This window comes from Macaca fascicularis, chromosome 14 (assembly GCF_037993035.2).
Source record: "Macaca fascicularis isolate 582-1 chromosome 14, T2T-MFA8v1.1".
NCBI classification, from domain to species: Eukaryota; Metazoa; Chordata; class Mammalia; order Primates; family Cercopithecidae; genus Macaca; species Macaca fascicularis.
This window is the reverse complement of record NC_088388.1, coordinates 117,178,577-117,198,483: the sequence shown is the minus strand read 5'-3', so window position 1 is coordinate 117,198,483 and position 19,907 is coordinate 117,178,577. Positions and strand designations below refer to the sequence as shown.

The following is a 19,907-nucleotide window of genomic DNA, read 5'->3' as shown; positions in this document are numbered from 1 at the left end:
GTGACAGTCTAACTGCAGCAGTGTGGAGAGTTTCAGATCCTTGTAGGCCACAGGGGAAAAAGGTCCATTTGTCTCCCCGGGAGGTTCAATATTGCCTGTGAGTCAACTATATTATTATTAATAACTACCCCTTATTGAGCACATATGATGTGTGAGGCACCGTGCAAACATCTTGTTTGAATCCTGATAATGGTGCTAATGGAATAAGACTCTGAAAAATTTCATGGCTGGCCCAGGCCCCACAGGTAGGCAGTATTGGACCCAGGATTCAAATCTCTGGCTGGGGTCCCTAAAGCCCAGCCTCCCAGTGACAAGAAGCTGCTAGAGCTGGTCCCTGGCTGCCTAGTGAAGGGTCCTGAGAAAGATCAACCTTCATGAGAAGTACAGCTGCTATGGCTTGCGCTATGGGGCCGATGGCTTCTCTCAAGGGGCTTCGAGATGTGGAGGTTTTTAGGTGGTGCGTAAATGTAGTTGCATTGTCAATAGGGACGCTAAAGTTCATGTCACCTTTTCCATGTTCTCTACCAGCTCCCTGCTCAGAGATAGAGCAATTTACACCTGCTTCCTTCCTACCCTACCACTAGCCCACCCCCACCCTGACAATTTCCCATCATCAACGGCAGAAAGCAGAGAAGCAGACATCTTCTAGTTCCTCCCCCACTCTCCTCTTTCCGGTACCTGTGAGTCAGCTGGGGGAGGGCAGCTCTCACCCAGGCTGATAGTTCGGTGACCTGGCTTTATCTACTGGATGAGTTCCGCTGGGAGATGGAACATAGCACGTTTCTGTCTGGACTGGTACTGGCTACCCTTCTCTCCCAAGGTAAAGCTACTCCAGGTGGGTGGGGGAAGGGACCTGAGAGGGACATTACTGTTGGGAGTGAGGCCCACTTGAAAGTGCTTCTTGCCAGGCACGGTGGCTCACACCAGTAATCCCAGAGCTTTGGGAGGCTGAAGTGGGAGGATCCCTTGAGGCCAGGAGTTTGAGACCAGTCTGAGCAACACGATGAGACTCTACCTTTACAAAAAACAAAAGAATGAGCCAGGCGTGGTGGTGCACAGCTGTAGTCCCAGCTACTTGAGAGGCTGAGGCAGGAGGGTCAATTGAGTCTGGGATTTCAAGGCTTCAGTGAGATGTGATCATGCCACTGCCCTCCAACTTGGGCAACCCCACGAGACCTTATCTCAAAAAAAAAAAAAAGTGCTTCTCGGTGCTAGCTTCAATTTACCAGGCACCCCAGGGTGTCAGGAGGGCAGGGCCAGGATGTAGCATAGAGTCTGGGAAACAGGCTCTTGGCTTTGACTGACTCCAGCCACGGGTGCATGTGGGCCTAGAATGTCTCTCAGAAGGCCTTAGGCCAGAGATCTGTAGGAAATAGCTCAGTATGTATGTACCTGAATCTGGGACTGGCCATGGGAGCACAACTTCCTGCACTACTCCTTTTAGGGCTGATGGCCTCTGGAATCAGGACTCTTGTTTGTTTGGCCATGATTATGTCACCCCTGGAGGCATGTCCTAGCACTCATGGGACTGCTTTAAAAGAGAAGTTAACTTTAGGTTGAGCAGGAGGGAGGGAAGATTTGAGGGGTTGTTACATGGGAGGATTTTAACTCATCTCAGTTTGCCAATTTCAGCTTTAAAATGGAAAGTCCCATGTCCCAGAAACCCCTTCAATGCTAAGCAAACTGGGTCCAATGGTCACCTGATAGTCGACTGCACTAGGACACTCAGGATTTCCACTGGAGACAGATCCCTGAAGAGGACGTGACTGTAGGATGTGAAACATTTGATGTGCTTGTGTCTCCCTGAGTATACATGCATACACTTCCAACCTGCTTCAGAAGTGTGAGCAGCAGCTATTTCAGGGTTTTCTAGAAGATGCTCTTGTATCCAAATTTGTGACTGAGTGTGAAGCCCAGGAAGAATGAATGTAGACTCCACTTTTCCCTGTGTTTGGAGGCATAGACTGTAGTGCCTCTGTGGCCTGTGGAGATGTGCTCAGACTTTCAAAGGAACTCACTGCATCTGGAATGTTGCTGCACCCACCTCCAGTCCTAAAAGTCTCCCACAAGACTTGACTTGTGAGGAGCTCTAGGGATGGATTCAAGAATTTTTTTTTCCTGTTCTCCTCCTTCTAACCAAGGGTGGAAAACTGTACCTGGGATTTGCCCTGGTCCCCTTCTGGACCACTGAGCTGGTAATTCAGGAACTGGCAAACCAGCTGGTCTCCATCCACAGCCATCCCCTGACCCTGGGAAAGGCTTCAGTATTGAGAGCCCCACTTTCTTGGTTGTTAATGGAGCAGGGGCAGTGAGGAACGATGAGAACAAGAAGCTGAAGTGGGAGTGTTGTAGACGGCTGGAAAGTAGTATTAGATGTTTTCTTGAAGAAAAAATGCAGACATTTCCAACCAAGGAATGTTCTTCTGTCTTTCCATATCTTCCGGGTGCTTCAGTGGTCCATGCTCCCCCTACTCCTCATCAGCGGTCTGGATTCATTTCCAGGAAAGTGCTTGGGTCAATCCTGCTCTGAGGGGTCCTCTTTTGCACCAAGGCCCCAAGACCTGTCCTCTGCTTGAATGGCATCCTCATGTCCCCCTTGACCCATGCAGTTGGTGGGAAACTTTCTGAAGGCTTTTTCTTGTGACTTCTGTCTCTCTTGATAGAAACCATAAACCGTCCTGGACCAAGAAAATGGTCTCTGTTAAGTATGAGCTTCCGCAGAACAAAGGGCTTGGTGCAGACCAAAGAACTGTCTCCAATTGTGATATTTTTTCCCCTTTAGTGAGCCCCTTCAAGATACCTGTAGAGGAACTTGAGGACAGAGTGTTTGTGAAATGCAATACCAGCGTCACATGGGTAGAGGGAACGATGGGAACACTGCTCACAAATAATACAAGACTGGACCTGGGAAAACGCATCCTGGACCCACGAGGAATATATAGGTGTAATGGGACAGATATATACAAGGACAAAGAATCTGCTGTGCAAGTTCATTATCGAAGTATGTGCTTCCTGAATCTTTTGGGTTGGAATGGATGGGGCTTCTGGATGTGAGAACTTTCTGGCTAGAGAGGGATGTGGTGAGCCCATCTGTTCTGTAAACAAAGTGAGGCCACTCTTGTAATGGTATGAGCCAGATTTGGGGACCTTCAAAGTGGAAGAGAGAGCTTAACTCAGAAAGACAGAGCAGTAGGGGTCATGTTAGTGCAGCCTCGGTTGGGTGAGAGGTTTGGCCCACCACCTTGTTCAAGGTCCCCCACAAAGCTGAGATTGCTTCTTGGCTCTTCTCAGGGATTCCTTGGGATGCAGGGTGGAGGAAGATGTGGCAAGGCCATCACCAGGCCTTTCTCCCAGAGTCTTATTGAAGTTTGGGTTTTGGCATGAGAGATCTAAGGGTTGCCCTAGGAGGCAGAGATGGTTCCCTGATCTTAAAGGCTCTCAACCTCTCCTCTCTCCTCTCTTCCCCCACAGTGTGCCAGAACTGTGTGGAGCTGGATCCAGCCACCCTGGCTGGCATCATTGTCACTGATGTCATTGCCACTCTGCTCCTTGCTTTGGGAGTCTTCTGCTTTGCTGGACATGAGACTGGAAGGCTCTCTGGGGGTTAGTGGAAGAGCTGAGCGTGTGTGTGTGTGTGTGTGTGTGTGTGTCTGTACCAGTGAGCTTATGCACCAGCTAAGGAATGGGGCAGGTGGTAGGTTTAGTCTCAGCTGGGAGTTACTCTTGCAATCTCCTAAAGACTCCTAGAACTTTGACTGTTGAGAGAACTTGTGTGTTCATATCACTCATGCAGACTTCTGAGGGTGTGGGAGGGTGGATCTCACTGTCCCATCTGCTAGGCCGTTGATGTCTCTCTCTGGTTCTTCTAGCTGCCGACACACAAGCTCTATTGAGGAATGACCAGGTCTATCAGGTGAGCCTTGAGGGGAAGGAGGGCTGACACTGAATGCTGTTTGCACGTGGGAAGGGTCCTACTGGGGAGTTCATCGCTGGGTGTGACTGGAGAGGTCAGACAGGAACTCTCATCGTCGGGGCCTGCTGGGGCCCTTCCTCGAAGAGTTCTAACCCTGCCTCCTGACCGTTTGCTCTTCTCTTCTCTTAGCCCCTCCGAGATCGAGATGATGCTCAGTACAGCCGCCTTGGAGGAAACTGGGCTCGGAACAAGTGAACCTGAGGCTGGTGGCTTCTAGAAGCATCCATTACCAACTGTACCTTCCCTTCTTGCTCAGCCAATAAATATATCCTCTTTCACTCAGCAGGTGCCTGGACTTCTTAAGACTCCTGGGCAAGGCATGGGAGTTGTCCTGACTTGTCTGGGATCTCGCCCTCCTACCTTTCTGTTCCTTCCTTCATCTCCTTCCTTCCTCTGTCCCACACAGACAGTGTGTTGGACGACTCTCGCCACATCCTGGCTGTCTGGTGTTTCTAGCTCACGGGGCTCCCTGGGTGAAGGGTCTGCGCCACCATATTCCCACAGTTACTTGTTGACTCCAGTCCCTATCACAACCCTTTTAGGGTTTTGGCTGCCTCATCCAGCCGAGGGCAGGCTGCTGTGTTCAGGAGCCCAGCTGCACAGAATTTTCCATGACGTCATGAACGGGGGTGGCAGAGACAACAAGAGGCCCGGGGACTAGTTTCTCACCAAGACTCAGAGGGTGTGTGTGACAAAGTCCCACTGCTGCTAAGGGGATGACCTCAGCTCTACGGCCCTGCTGACCAGGTGCCACTAGCTGTAAGGAGGTCTTACCTAAGCCCCTTTCGTATCCCTTTCCCCTGTATCATAGGCACCATTTTAGCTTCCTTTCGCCAGGACCTGTCCCTGGCTTGCTCCTGCCTTCTGCATTATAAACTGGGATCAGAAACCATTCACCAATTAAAGCACATTATCCTGCTCCATCTACCTGGAAAACAGGAGTTTGAGACAGTTTTTTTTTGTTTGTTTTTTGGTTTTTTGAGATGGAGTCTCACTCTGTTGCTCAGGCTGGAGTGCCGTGGCATGATCTCGGCTCACTGTAACCTCTGTCTCCTGGTGTCAAGTGATTCTCCTGCCTCAGCCTCCCGAGTAGCTGGGATTACAAGCATGTGCCACCAAGTTCAGCTAATTTTTGTATTTTTAGTAGAGACAGGGTTTCATCATGTTGGCCAGGCTGGTCTCAAACTCTTGACCTCAAATGATCCACCCACTCAGCCTCCAAAAGTGCTGGGATTACAGGCATGAGCCACTGCACCTGGCTGAGACAGGGATATTTTCAATAGATGCCATCTTCTATTACTTCTAATAGTAGTGGTTCTAGGCTGGGCACAGTAGCTTATGCATATAATTCCAGCACTTTAGGAGACAGAGGCAGGGGGATCACTTGAGCCTAGGAGTTCAAAACCAGCCTAGGCAACATAGCAACATCTTGTCTCGACCAAAATAAATAAATAAATAAATAAATAAATAAATAAATAAATCAGCTGGGTGCAGTGGTGGGCACCTGTAGTCCTAGCTATTTGGGAAGCTGAGGTGGGAGGATTGCATGAGGTCAGGAATTGGAGGCTGCAGTGAGCTATGATTGTGCCACTGCACTCCGGCCTGGGCTACAGAGTGAGACCCTATCTTAAAAAAAAATAGCCATGGTTCTGAAACTTTGGAGGCCTGAGGGATTTATTAAAAATATAAACACGGCTGGGCGTGGTGGCTCACACCTGTAATCCCAGCACTTTGGGAGGTTGAGGCGGGCAGATCACAAGGTCAGGAGATTGAGATCATCCTGGCCAACATGGTGAAACTCTGTTTCTACTGAAAATACAAAAATTAGCTGGGCATAGTGACGCACGCCTGTCATCCCAGCTACTTGGGAGGCTGAGGCAGGAGAATTGCTTGAACCCGGGAGGCAGAGGTTGCAGTGAGTCGAGATTTCGCCACGCACTCCAGCCTGGTGACAGAGCGAGACTCAGTCTCCAAAAAAAAAAAATAAATAAAATAAAAAAATTTAAAAAAATAAATAAATAAATAAAAGTGCTAGAGACGCACTCTAGGCAGGGTGTTTCCAGGTGATTCTGAAACAGCCCAAATTCAGAGTCTCTGGTTTAGAGGAAGAATTGAGGCCACTTTCTCTCTTATGCGCTTTATGCCTGTTCCTGGATCACAGAGTAGGGGATTCCTTCTTTTGTTCTCTGATTACACAAATAATTTAAAGAGCCTCCGGAAAGTTTAATGACTGAGAATTTCCTAGACCTGGGTTCCCAAAGGAGAAAAGAATTAGTAACCACATAGCCAGAGAATTGGATGATTCTGTCCACCATCTTCTCAAGACACACAGAGACCCTAATTTCGTGAGAGACAGAATGAATGTCTAATTCACATGTTTCATTCATAGTTCTGAGTTACCCCTATCCTTTTTATCCCTACTCCTGCAGTTATCCTAACCCAAGATCCTACTTTCCCATTGGATTCTCTACCTTGATCATCCCTTCCATGGCTTGTATCTAACCAACACTCTGGATCCTTCCCATGTTCCACACACTCATAGTACCTTGTATTCCTCAAATTCTTTTACATCCCTCATTCCCCAGTTCTCAACATTGGCTGCACATTGGAATCTCCTGGGAGCTTTAAAAACACTGGTGCCTGGCCAGGTGCAGTGGCTCACGTCTGTAATCCCGGTACTTTAGGAAGTTGAGGTGGGTGGATCACTTGAGCTCAGGAGTTCGAGACCAGCCTGGGCAATACTGGAGAAACTCCATCTCTACAAAAATACACAAAAAAATTAGCTGGTGGCCGGGCTCGGTGGCTCAAGCCTGTAATCCCAGCACTTTGGGAGGCCGAGACGGGTGGATCACGAGGTCAGGAGATCGAGACCATCCTGGCTAACACGGTGAAACCCCGTCTCTACTAAAAAATACAAAAAACTAGCCGGGCGAGATGGCGGGCGCCTGTAGTCCCAGCTACTCGGGAGGCTGAGGCAGGAGAATGGCGTAAACCCCGGAGGCGGAGCTTGCAGTGAGCTGAGATCCGGCCACTGCACTCCAGCCTGGGCGACACAGCGAGACTCCGTCTTGAAAAAAAAAAAAAAAAAAAATTAGCTGGTGTGGTGATGCGCACCTGTAGTCCCAGACACTTAGGACACTAAGTGGGAGGATCAGCTGAGCCTGGGGAGGTCAAGGCTTCAGCGGGCCATGATTTCACCACTGCACTCCAGCCTGGGCAACAGAGTCAGACCCTGTCTCAAAAAAGAAAACAAAAACAAAAAACACTCATGCTAGCTGAGTGTGCTGGTGTGCACCTGTAGTCCTAGCTACTTGGGAGGCTGAGGCCAGAGGATTGTTTGAGTCCAGGAGTCCAAAGATAGAGTAGTGATCTACCTGGCAAATTTTTAAGTTTTTTTTTGGTAGAAACAGGATCTTGCTTTGTTACCCAGACTGGTCTTGAGTTCCTGGGTTTGATAGATTTCACCAGTGATGTTACCTACGTCTGAAGTGATCCTTCCTCTTCAGCCTCCTAAAGTGCTGGGATTTACAGGCATGAACCATCACACCAGGCAAGGTGAAACTTTTTTTTTTTTTTTTTGACGGAGTCTCACTCTGTCACCCAGGTTGAAGTGCAGTGGCCTGATCTTGGGTCACTGCAACCTCTGCCTCCCAGGTTCAAGTGATTCTCCTGCCTCAGCATCCTGAGTAGCTGGGATTACAGGTGCTCACCACCATACCTGGCTAATTTTTGTATTTTTAGTAGAGACAGGGTTCTACCATATTGGCCATGCTGGTCTTAAACCCCTGACTTCAAGTGATCTGCTGGCCTTGGCCTCCCAAACTGCTGAGATTACAGGCATGAGCCACCGTGCCTGGCCCAAAACGTTTAAAAGGATTTGTTTTAGCTACTCTAAGTCCATTTTAGTTGGCTCCTCAGTTACTACAAAAATGCCTGCTGGGATTTTGATCAAGATTGTATTGCATTTCTAGATCAGTTTGGGGAGAATTAACATCTTAACAATATTGAGTCTTTTCATACATGAACATATATTTTGCCAGATTTATTCCTAAATACTTTATATTTTTGATGCTATTTTATGTGCTTTTCTTTTTGTTTTTTTTAGAGGCAGGGTTTTGCTCTGTCACTCAGGCTGAAGTATGGTGGCATGATCACAACTCACTGCAGCCTTGAACTTCTGGGCTCAAGTGATCCTCCCACCTCAGCTTCTCAAGTAGCTCTGGCACTACAGACATGTGCCACTATGCCTGGATACTTTTATTTTTGTGTAGACACGGGATCTCACTATGTTGCCTAGGCTGGCCTTGGACTTCTGTACTGAAGTGATCCTCCTACCTTGACCTCCCAAAGTGCTGGGATTATAGGTGTAAGCCACTGTACCAGGCTATATATGGTATTAAAAATTTTTAAATCTCCAATTGTTTATTGCTAGTATATAAAAATACAATTAATTTTTGTATATTAATCAAAATAAAAGGCAAAACTGCTATACTCACTTATTAATTCTAGTAACTTCTTTTGTAAGACCATTGAATATTCTACATAGACAATCATGTTGTCTGTGAACAAAAACAATTTGTTTCCTTTCCTATCTGGGTGCTTTTTGTTTCTATTACTTGGCTTATTGCACTGGCTAGAACCTCCAGTACAATGTTGAATAGAAGTGGAGAGAAGACATCCTTGCGTTGTTCATGATCTTAGGAGGAAAGCATTGTCTTTCATCTTTAAGTATGTTAGCTGTGGTTTTTCTTAGATGTCCTTTAACAGGTTGAGGAAGTTCTTTTCTTTCTAGTTTGCTGAGAATTTATATCAAAAATAGGTGTTGGGTATTGTCAAGTGCTTACCCTGCATCCATTGAGATGATAATATGGTTTTACTTTTTTAGTCTGTTAATACGGTAAATTACACTGATGGCACGATATGGTTAAACCAACCTTGTATTCCTGAAAAAACTCTAGTCATTTTGTATTATTCTTTTGGTATGTTATTAGATTACATTTATTAAAATTTTATTAAGAAGTTTTACCTCTATGTCATAAGAGGATTTGTCTATAGTTTTCTTTTCTTGTAACGTCTTTTTTTTGGTATCAGTATCTTAGGGTTCTCCAGAAAGACAGAATCAATGTGATATATATAATATATAATGTATATGTATGTGTGTGTGTGTATCCCATTTTGCTATTGTGAATAGTAATCTTTATTATTTCTTTGTCTACTTTAAATATATAAATAAATATTTATATATAAAATATATGCATTTATATATAAATATATATAAATATATCTATTTCCCATTGGTTCAGTTTGTCTGTTTCTCTGAATCCATGGGTTCTGCATTTGTGGATTTAACCAACTGAAGATCAAAAATATTTGGAAATAAAAGGATGACTGCACTTGTACTGAACATATACAGAATTTTTCTTGTCATTATCCCCTAAACAATACAGTATATACTATCAGAGTGAACAGGCAACCTACAAAATGAGAGAAAATTTTTGCAATCTACCCATCTGACAAAGGGCTAATATCCAGAATCTACAAAGAACTTAAACAAATTTACAAGAAAAAGTGAAACAACCCCATCAAAAAGTTGGGGAAGGATATGAACAGACACTTCTCAAAAGAAGACATTTATGCAACCAACAGACACATGAAAAAATGCTCATCATCACTGGCCATCAGAGAAATGCAAATTAAAACCATAATGAGATACCATCTCATACCAGTTAGAATGGCAATCATTAAAAAGTCAGGAAACAACAGGTGCTGGAGAGGATGTGGATAAATAGGAACACTTTTACACTGTTGGTGGGACCGTAAACTAGTTCAACCATTGTGGAAGACAGTGTGGCAATTCCTTAAGGATCTAGAACTAGCAATACAATTTGACCCAGCCATCCCACTACGGGGTATATACCCAAAGGATTGTAAATCATGCTGCTATAAAGACACATGCACATGTATGTTTATTGTGGCACTATTCACAATAGCAAAGCCTTGGAACCAGCCCAAATGTCCATCAATGATAGACTGGATTAAGAAAATGTGGCACATATACACCACGGAATATACGCAGCCATGAAAAAGGGATGAGTTCATGTCCTTTGTTGGGACATGGATGAACCTGGAAACCATCATTCTGAGCAAACTATCACAGGGACAGAAAACCAAACACCACATGTTCTCACTCATAGAAGAGAATTGAACAATGAGAACACTTGGACACAGGGTGGGGAACATCACACACTGAGGCCTGTTGTGGGGTTGGGGACGGGGGGAGGGATAGCATTAGCAGATATACCTAATGTAAATGACAAGTTAATGGGTGCAGCACACCAACATGGCACATGTATATATATGTAACAAACCTGCATGTTGTGTACATGTACCCTAGAACTTAAAGTATAATTAAAAAAAGAAAAAAAAAACCCAATGCAGTACAATATTTATATGGCATTTATGTTGTATTAGGTATTACAAGTAATCTAGAGATGATTTAAAGTATATAGGAGGATGTGTGCAAGTTATATGCAAATATTACATCATTTTATGTAAGGGACTTGAGCATCCATGGATTTTGGTAGCCATGGGGAGCTCCTGGAACTAATCCCCCACCAAAGGATGGGACAACTGTGTATGTATCCTATTGGTTCTGTTTCTCTAGAGAAATTGGCTTATGTAGCTGACGTGTCTAAAATCTGCAGGGTATATTGGCAAGTTGGAGACCAAGGGAGTTGCTGTTGCAACCGTCCATAGACAATCTAGAGACAGATTTTCCTGTTACTCACAGGACCTCAGTCTGTTTTCTCTCAAAGCTTTCAAGTGATTGGATGAGGTCCACTCACATTATGGAGAGTAATCCACCTTACTCAAAGTCTACTAATTTAAAAGTCTACATATATAAAAATACTTTCATAACAACATACTGATGTATTAAGCCAAATATCTGGGCCTAGCTAAGTTGACACATAAAATTAACCAGGGTAATCAACACAGGTTAAATCTGGTCTCCAGAGAACGAGTTGGAATAATTCCTTCTTCAATTTTCTTGAAGTGTTTGTGTAGAATTGGTATTGTTTCTTCTTTAAATGTTTGGTAGATTTCACCAGTGATGCTACCTAGGTCTGAATTTCTTTTTCAAACTACAAATTCAATTTATTTAATAGATAAAGAGCTATTTGGGGTATCTATTTCATCATCAGTGAGCTTTTTCAAGGACTGTGTCCATTTTATCTGAGTTGGGAAATTTATTGGCACGATTGTTCATAACTGTTATGGGCTGAATGTTTGTGTTCCCCTGGAATTCCTATGTTGAATTCCTAACCTTGAATGTGATGGTATTAGAAGGTGGGGCCTTTGGGAGAAGGTGGGGCATGGCGGCTCACGCCTGTGATCCCAGCACTTTGGGAGACCGAGGTGGGCAGATCACTTGAGGTCAGGAGTTTGAGACTATCCTGGACAACAGGGTGAAAGCCTGTCTCTACTAAAAATACAAAAATTAGCTGAGTGTGGTGGTGTGCACTTGTAATCCCAGCTATTCAGGATGCTGAGGCAGGAGAATCTCTTGAACCCGGGAGGCGGGGATTGTGGTGAGCTGAGATCGTACCACTGCACTCCAGCCTGGGTGACAGAGAAAGTCTCAAAAAAAAAAGAAGGTGGAGCCTTTGGGAGGTGATTAGCTCATGAGGGTGGAGCACTCATGAATAGCATTAGTACCCTTACAAAAGAGGCCCCAGAGAGTGCCTTCTACCATGTGAGGATATGGTAAGAAGGCATGAACCAGGAAGTGGGTCTTTACCAGATACTAAATCTGGGAAATCTTAGATTTCCCAGCCTCCAGAACTGAGAAATAAATGTGGTTCAAGCCACCCATTCTATGATATTTTTGTTACAGCAGGGTGAATGGACTAAGACAATAACATTCCTTTCTTATTCTTTTTTTTTTTTTTTTTTTTTTTTTTTTTTTTTGAGACAGAGTCTTACTATGTTGCCTGGGCTGGAGTACAGTGGCGAGATCTCAGCTTAGCGCAACCTCTGCCTCACAGGTTCAAGCTATTCCCCTGCCTCAGCCTCCTGAGTAGTTGGATTACAGGTATGAACCACCTGGTCGGGCTAATTTTTGTATTTTAGTACACGGGGTTTTGTCATGTTGGCCAGGCTGGTCTCAAACTCTGACCTCAGGTGATCTGCCTGCCTCAGCCTCCTAAAGTGCTGGGATTACAGGCGTGAGCCACAGTGCCTGACTTCTTATTCTTTTAATACCTGTAGGAACTGTGATGTTATTTCTCATTGCTAATATTGATAATTTATATCTTTTCTGCTTTTTCCTGATCAATCTGGCTAGAAATTTATCAGTTTTATTGGTCTCTGGACCATCGTTTGGTCTCATTGATTTTTTTTTTACTTATAGATTATTTATTTCTGAAATGTTTCATTGCTTTTTCTGTTGTTTTTATGTTTCCTGTTTTATTGATGTCAGATCTGATCTTTCTTTTATTTTTCATGGTTATTCTCATATTGTTTATTTTTGTTTAAACTTTGTTTATAATTGTTTAAAATTATTTTTCATCTATATATGGTTTTGTTTTATTTTAAAAAATATTTTAACTTTTATTTTAGGTTCAGGGGTACATGTCCAGGTTTGTTATATAGGTAAACTTGTGACTTGGGGGTTTGGTGTACAGATTATTTCATCACTCAGGTACTAAGCATAGTACCCAATAGATTTTTTTCTGAACCTCTCCCTCCTCCCACCCTCCACCCTGAAGTAGGCCCCAGTGTCTGTTGTTCCCTTCTTTGTGTCCATGTGTTCTCATCATCTAGCTCCCACTTATAAGTGAGAACATGAAGTATTTGGTTTTCTGTTCCTGCATTAGTTTGCTAAGGATAATGGCCTCCACTTCCATCCATGTTGCTGCAAAGTACATGATCTCATTCTTTTCTATGGCTGCATAGTATTCCCTGGTGTGTTTGTACCTCATTTTCTTTATCCAGTCTACTGTTGATGGCCATTTCGGTTGATTTCACGTCTTTGCTATTGTGAATAGTAATCTTCACTATTTCTTTCTTTCTTTTTTTTTTGGGTTTACTTTGAGTTAATTTGCTCTTCTTTTTCTAGTTCCTCAAGGTGGAAGCTGTGCTCATTGTTTAAGACCTTTGTTCTTTTCTAAGATACATTTAATTCTGTCTATACGTTTCCTTCTAAATACTGCTTTAGCAGGAACCCCCAGATTTTGATACTTGTTGTTCTCATTATCATTCAGTTTAAATACTTTCCATTTTTCCATTGATTTGGGTTTTGTCCATGGGCTACTTAGAAGTGTGTTATTTGCTTTCCAAATATTTCGAGAGTTTCCGGTGTATTTGTTTTCTATTACTGCCGTAACGAATTACCATAGATTTAGTGGCTGAAAGCTACACAAATTTATTATCTTATAGTTCTATAGGTCAGAAGTAGAGTATGGATCTTACTGAGCTAAAACTCAGGTGTCAGCAGGTTGCATTCCTTTTTGGAGGCTTTAGGGGAGACTCCATTTCCTGCCCAGTTGAGTTTTTGGCAGAATTCAGCTCCTCGTGGTTGTATAGTTGAGGTCCCTGTTTTCTCGATGGCTGTAAAATGAGAGCCATTTTTAGTTTCTAGAGGCCACCCACATTCCTTGGCCTCATGGCCTCCTTCCTCCATCTTCAAGGCCAGAAATGGTGAGTTGATGCCTTCTTACACTTTGTGTCTTTTCTTTTTCTTTTTTTGTTTCTTCTCTGCAACTCACGCTTGTGTCTTCCTCTTCCACTTTTAAAGACTCATATGATTATATTGGGTGCACCCAGATAATCCAGGATAATATTCCCATCACGGGGTCTCTAACTTTAATTACATCTGTAAAGTCCCTTCAGTCATGTAAGGTGACCTCCTGTTGGGTCTAGGGAGTAGGATGTGGACATACTTGGGGGAAGCATTATTCTGGCTAACATCCCTAGTTTATCTTTCTGTTATTTGTTTCTTATTTAATTCCATTATGTGACTAATCTTTTAAAATATATTGAGATTTGTTTTATGACCCCAAATATCACCAATTTTGATAAATGTTCTGTATGCACTTCAAAGGGCTGTGTATTCTGTTGGTGGTGGGTGTGGGGTTTTATAAACGTTAATCAAGTGAATTTGGTTTACGTATCTTACTGATTTTTGGTCTATGGTGGTACCTCGGTATTCACAGGAGATTGGATCTAGAATCCTCCTCAGATACCAAAATCCATGGATACTCAGGTCTCTTATACAAAATGGCATAGTATTTGCATATAACCTATGCACATTCTCTCATATACTGTAAATCATCTCTGCATTATTTATAACACCTAACACAATGTAAATGCCATGTAAATAACTATTATACTATATTGTTTAGGAAAAAATGACAAAAATGTCCATAAACATTCAGTGCAGATGTAACCATCCACTTTTGTCCTGAGTATTTTTGATTGATGGTTGATTAAATCCATGGATGTGAAACCCTCAGATAGAGAGGGCTGATTGTACTTGTTTTACTACCTTTTGAAAAAGGGATGTTGAAATCTGTAACTACAATTGTGATTTTGTATATTATTCCTTGAAGTTTCATTAGTTTCTGCTTCAATTTTTTTTTTTTTTTGAGATGGGGTCTCGCTCTTGTTGCACAGGCTGGAGTGCAATGGCATGATCTCAGCTCATTGCAGCCTCCGACTCTAGGGTTCAAGCGATTCTCCTGCCTCAGTCTCCAGAGTAGCTGGGATTACAGGTGCCCGCCATCATGCTTGGCTAATTTTTGTACTTTTAGTAGAGATGGAGCTTCACCATGTTGGCCAGGCTAGTCTCAAACTCCTGACCTAAGGTTATCTGCCCACCTCAGTCTCCCAAAGTGCTGGGATTGCTTCAATTTTTAAATTGTGTAATTGGGGTTTTTTTATTTTAAAAATTTATTATTTATTTAATTTTAACAAGCTAATATAAATTGTATACATTTAAGGTGTGCAGCATGATGATGTTTTGAAATATGTATATCATGTGGAGTGGCTAGATCAAGCTAATTAATATATGCATTACCTCAAATACTTATCATTGATTTGTGGTGAGTTGCTTTAATTTTTTTTTTTTTTTTTTTTTTGATGACAGAATCTTGCTCTGTCGCTCAGGCTGGAGAGCAGTGGTATAATCTCGGCTTACTGCAACTTCCACCTCCCGGGCTCAAGTAATTCTCCTGCCTCAGACTTCCGAGTAGCTGGGATTACAGAGGTCCATCACTCTATCTGGCTAATTTTTGTATTTTTTGTAGAGATGGGGTTTCACCATGTTGGTCAGTCTGGTCTTGAACTCCCGGCCTCAAGTGATCTGCCTACCTCGGCCTCACAAAGTGTTGGGATTACACGTGTGAGCCACCTTGGCTGCCAATTTTGTATCCCTGTTATTAGGTGCATAAACATTTAGAATTGCTATATTCTCTTGACTCCTTTGTCATTGTGACATGACATGATACCTCTCTTTATTCCAGGTAACATTCTTTGGTCTTTGAAGTATGTCTTTGTCTGATGTTAATATATGGTTTTCTTTTGATTAGTGTTAGCACGGTATATTCTTTTCTATTCTTTTATTTTTTTTCTTTGTGTTTCATTTTATCTTTGTGTTTTTATTGTTATATCTTCAAGCCCACTAATCTTTTCTTCTGTAATATCAAATCTGCTGTTAGATATACCCAATGCATTTTTTTTCTTTTCTTTTTTTCTTGAAACAGAGTCTCCCTCTGTGGCCCAGGCTGGAGTGCAGTGGAGGAATCTTGGATCACTGCAACATCCACCTACCAAGTTCAAGCAATTCTCCTGCCTCAGCCTGCAGAGTAGCTGGGATTACAGGCACCCACCACCACACCCAGCTAATTTTTGTATTTTTTAGTAGAGATGGGGTTTCGCCATGTTGGCCAGGCTAGTCTTAAACTCCTGACTTCAGAACTCTAGAACTCCTGATCTGCCTGCCTTGGCCTCCCAAAGTGCTGGGATTACAGGCATGAGCCACCATGCCTGGCCAGATATGGCCAATGCGTTTTTTTCCCCCTCTCAGATATCATAGTTTTCATCTCTACAAGTTTGACTTGGGCCTTTTAAAAAAATATTATTCATGTTGTTATTTAACATGTTCAATGTTTCCTTTACAGTAGTGCTTCCTTATCTGCTGTTTTGCTTTTTTTGGTTTTAGTTACCCTTGGTCGACTGAGGTCTGAAAATATTAAATGAAAAACTCCAGAAACAAACAGTTTGTAAGTTTTAAGTTGTGTGCCACTTGGAGTAGCATGATGAAATCTCCCATTGCCCTGTTTTGTCCCACCTAGGAGGTGACTCATCCTTTTTTCCAGTGTATCCACACTGTCTATGCTACCTTCCCTTATTCACTTAGTAGCTGTCTTGGTTATCAGATTAGCTGTCGTGCTGTGACGGTGCTGTGCTCATATGATCCTTATTTTACTTAATAATGACCCTACAGGGCAGGAGTAGTGATGCTGTCATATGATCACAATTATTCTGTTTTATTATTATTGTTGTTAATCCCTTACTGTTCTTAATTTATAAATTAAACTTTACTGTATGTATGTATGTATGTATGTATGTACAGGAAAATCATAGTATATGATGGAGTTTGCTACAATCTGATTTCAGGCATACACTGAAGGTCTTGGAATGTATCCCCCATAGATAAGGGGGGACTACTGTAGCTTCTTCAACATATAGAATCACTTGTTTAATGTATTTGCCTAGTAAGTCTATCATCTGTATTATTTCTGGATTGGTTTTGATGAATTGATTTTTCTCCCTCATTCCAAGTCCCATTTTCTGGTTTCTTTGCCTGTCTGTTAAGTTTTGGTTAAATGCCAGAAATCATAAAGTTAAGATGCTACATATTTTTGTGTTCCTATACATTTCCTTGAGCTTTGTTCTAGGATGCAATTACTCACTTGGAAAGAGTTTGATCTTTTGGGCCTTGCCTTTAAGCTTCCTTAGGCAGGACCAGTACAATGTTTATGCAGGGTTCATTTCTCCTCATTATTGAGGCAAAACCCTTCCGAACGTTCTTCCCCATACTCCCTGAATTATGAGGGCACAGGAGCTTTTATTATTACTATTTTTGGAGACAGAGTCTTGCTCTGTCACTCAGGTTGGAGTGCAGTGGCATGATCTCGGCTCATTGCAACCTCCACCTCCTGGGTTCAAGCGATTCTCTTGCCTCAGCCTCCCAAGTAGCTGGGATTACAGGCACTTGCCACCACGCCTGGCTAATTTTTGTATTTTTTTTAGAGACAGGGTTTTGTCATGTTGGCCAGGCTGGGCTTGAACTCCTGACCTCAGGTGATCCGTCTGCCTCGGCCTCCCAAAGTGCTGGGATTGCAGGTGTGAGTCACTGCGCCCGGCCACACAGGAACTCTTTCTGGCCTTGTGTGAGCTCCAAGGACTATTCTCTCTAATCTTTTCAAGTGGTTTTTTAATTTGGCATCTTGTACTTTTTTCATATGCACGCACTGCTCACTACTCAGCTGAAGATTTGAGGGGCCTCTGCAGATCTCTGGAGTTGTCTCTGAGGGCATCTCTGTCCTCTATTATATTCTCTTTTATAAACTCTAGAAACCTTGGCCTGTAATCTCTGTCCCTTCACCTCAGTGCTCTGCTCATCTCTGCTCTGCTTGGGTTCTCCTGCCATGAACCATAGGCTGGGAACTCTCTCTAGGCTATAAGCTGGGGCAACCCTAGGGCTTCCCTTGTTTTTTTTCCCACCTCTCAGAGATCACTGTCTATTTTTGCCTGAAATCCAAAGTCTTAAAAACTATTATTTTCATCTATTTTATCTCATGTCTTAATCGTTTCATGCAGAAGGGTAAATTCAGTTCCTGATACTCCAACTAGGCTAGAGGCAGAAATTGAGCTCCTCTTCTATACTCTTAATCTTTCCTTTATTCTATATTCCTCCTTTCCACTGTTTCCCCCCATACACTGCATTCAACTGCAATGTGGTGTTCCTTCTGTAATGTGTATCCCTCCTGTCCTCTGCATCCCATATGTAATCTACGGCCTCCTCATCCGCTTATTTTTCTCACTTCAGCATCTACATTTATCCTGCACTACTCTGCCTCTGTCCAAGTGGGAAACCTTCTCAGGATTTCAACTCCACTTCCAACTCTTCCACCTGTCATTCCAAGGACATTTGCTAGGACATCTCTGCCCATGATGTCAGTAAGCAACAGGTACCTGTGGGATCGGACTTCACAAATAAAACCAATGTTCAGGGCTAGAATTCTTTATTTAAATTTTTTTAATTTCCATAGGTTATTGGGGAACAGGTGGTGTTTGGTTACATGAGTAAGCTCTTTTTTTTTTTTTTTTTTTTTTTTTTTGAGATGGACTCTCACTCTGTTGCCCAGGCTGGAGTGTAGTGGTGTGATCTCAGCTCACTGCAACCTCCACCCTCTGAGTTCAAGCGATTCTCCTGCCTCAGCCTCCCAAGTAGCTGGGATTATAGGCGCCTGCCACCGCACCTAGCTAATTTTTTGTATTTTTAGTAGAGACGGGGTTTCATCATCTTCACCAGGCTGGTCTTGAACTCCTGATTTCGTGATCCACCTGCGGTGGCCTCCCAAAGTGCTGGGATTACAGGAGTGAGCCACTGCGCCCGGCTATGAGTAAGCTCTTTAGTGGTGATTTGTGAGATTTTGGTGCACCCATCATCTGAGCAGTACACACTGTACCCAATTTGTGGTCTTTTTATCCCCAACCCTGAGTCTCCAAAGTCCATTGTGTCATTCTTATGCCTTCGCATCCTCATAGCTTAGCTCCCACTTATGAGAGAGAACATATGATGTTTGGTTTTCCATTCCTGAGTTACTTCACTTAGAATAATAGTCTCCAGTCTCATCGAGTAGAATAATAGTCTCCAATCTCATCGAGGTCGCTGTGAATGCCATTAATTCATAATTCATTCCTTTTTAGGGCTGAGTAGTATTCCATCATGTATATGTATGTGTGTGTGTATATATATATACATGTGTATATATATGTATATGTGTATGTACACATATATACACACATACTCCACAGTTTCTTTATCCACTCGTTAATTGATGGGCATTTGAGTTGCCTCCATGTTTTTGCAGTTGCTAATTGTGCGGCTATAAACATGCGTGTGCAAGTTATCTTTTTCATATAATGACTTCTTTTCCTCTGCGTAGATACCCAGTAGAGGGATTGCTGGATCAAATGGTAGTTCTACTTTTAGTTCTTTAAGGAATCTCCATGCTGTTTTCCATAGTGGTTGTACTAGTTTACTTTCCCACCAGCAGTGTAGAAGTGTTCCCTGTTCACCACATCCACTCCAACATCTATTTTTTTTTTTTAAATTTTTCGATTATGGTCTTGCAGGAGTAAGGTGGTAATGCATTGTGGTTTTGCTTTGCATTTCTCAGGGCTAGAAATTCTTAGCTAAAGAGGGAATTAAGAGACCTGTTGTTCTGGTCGGCTCTAAATTTGGGAGGAGGAATATGGGATTAGGGTAAATAGAACCCCTGAGTCCATAGCCTGTTGAGTGAACAGGGTGTGATGATGCAGTGATAGTTATACTGCATTGTTGGAATTGTCTCTGAGTTATTAGTGTTTCCCTGGCTTCTCAGCATCACCTCCAATTCTTCCATTTTGAGGTATTCTTAAATAAAATATGTGTTCAGGGTTAAATAGCTCGAGAACTCATTGAGAAAAGTTGGGAAATATTTTTGTCATTATATCTAGTTGCTTGTACTTTACAGGACCAAGGAATGGGCAAATGCCAGGAGGGCAGATCTCTGTCTCCTAATCATGTACCAGCTCTGGGATGGGGCCAAGACTTGTACCAGGGATGTCTGAAGGAACTAAGAGTCAACATATCTGAAAAGGG

General features: G+C 42.9%; 1 protein-coding gene across 4 annotated transcripts; it reads left to right on the top strand.

The window, feature by feature from the left end:
• The first annotated feature begins 659 nt into the window (after positions 1 to 659).
• CD3D (CD3 delta subunit of T-cell receptor complex) lies at positions 660 to 4,255 on the top strand. Of its 4 annotated transcripts, none has more exons than XM_045370957.2 (5): positions 660 to 820; positions 2,783 to 3,001; positions 3,472 to 3,603; positions 3,870 to 3,913; positions 4,103 to 4,255. In XM_045370957.2, exons 1-5 carry the CDS (start codon positions 766 to 768, stop codon positions 4,166 to 4,168), a joined length of 516 nt encoding a protein of 171 aa, XP_045226892.2. In that variant the 5' UTR covers positions 660 to 765; the 3' UTR covers positions 4,169 to 4,255. The 4 variants fall into 4 exon arrangements, with proteins under 4 accessions (XP_045226892.2, XP_015290841.2, XP_005579856.2 ...); XM_015435355.3 differs by having other exon boundaries at positions 660 to 835; XM_005579799.4 differs by lacking the exon at positions 3,472 to 3,603.
• Positions 4,256 to 19,907: the final 15,652 nt, after the last annotated feature.